This window comes from Plasmodium relictum (assembly GCF_900005765.1).
Source record: "Plasmodium relictum strain SGS1 genome assembly, contig: PRELSG_99_v1_37, whole genome shotgun sequence".
Taxonomy (NCBI): Eukaryota; Apicomplexa; class Aconoidasida; order Haemosporida; family Plasmodiidae; genus Plasmodium; species Plasmodium relictum.
Genome location: NW_021628798.1, coordinates 1,684 through 2,197, shown reverse-complemented (window position 1 = coordinate 2,197; position 514 = coordinate 1,684). Strand labels below are relative to the sequence as shown.

General features: G+C 18.3%; 1 protein-coding gene across 1 annotated transcript; it reads right to left on the bottom strand.

Moving 5' to 3' along the window:
• Positions 1-7: 7 nt before the first annotated feature.
• On the bottom strand, positions 8-379 carry PRELSG_9902800 (Plasmodium exported protein, unknown function; the record flags this gene model as incomplete). The annotated part of the gene is made up of 2 exons (XM_028677557.1): positions 8-55; positions 179-379. Coding segments are annotated over 2 exons (249 nt in total), but the record flags the coding sequence as incomplete, so codon positions are not given.
• Positions 380-514: the final 135 nt, after the last annotated feature.

Here is a 514-nt window from a genome sequence, read left to right as displayed (position 1 = left end):
CTAAATGTGATATGCTTTCTAAGTTACTTTTTCTCAAAAATTTGCAAGAGTCCAACTAAAATAAGATGGAAACATTTAGCATTAAAAAAAGGTTTATTTTTTTATATTAATGAAATTTTAATTTAGAAAAATAATAACAAAAATACTGAAATCTTTTTAGGAGTTATTATTATCTTACATTACAAGAGTATTGTAACATCACAATGAAAAGAACAAATATGATTAATTTTATAAAAGGATTTAATGAAATCTCTTTCTTTCCTTTATTGTACATTTTTAAAGTGGAAATATCTTCAGTGATAAAGCTTTTAATTACATGATTATTGTATCTAGGATATTTTTTGATGTTTGAGATAATATTATTTCTCCTGTTCATCATTTATTTTTTTTTAATTAAAATAAAATTTTTATGATAAAATTTATTTTTATTTTATTTTTTTTATTTATATAAATCAGTTTATCTTGGCCCTTAAATATAAGAAATTATATTAATGACTTTAAAAAAATAAATAAA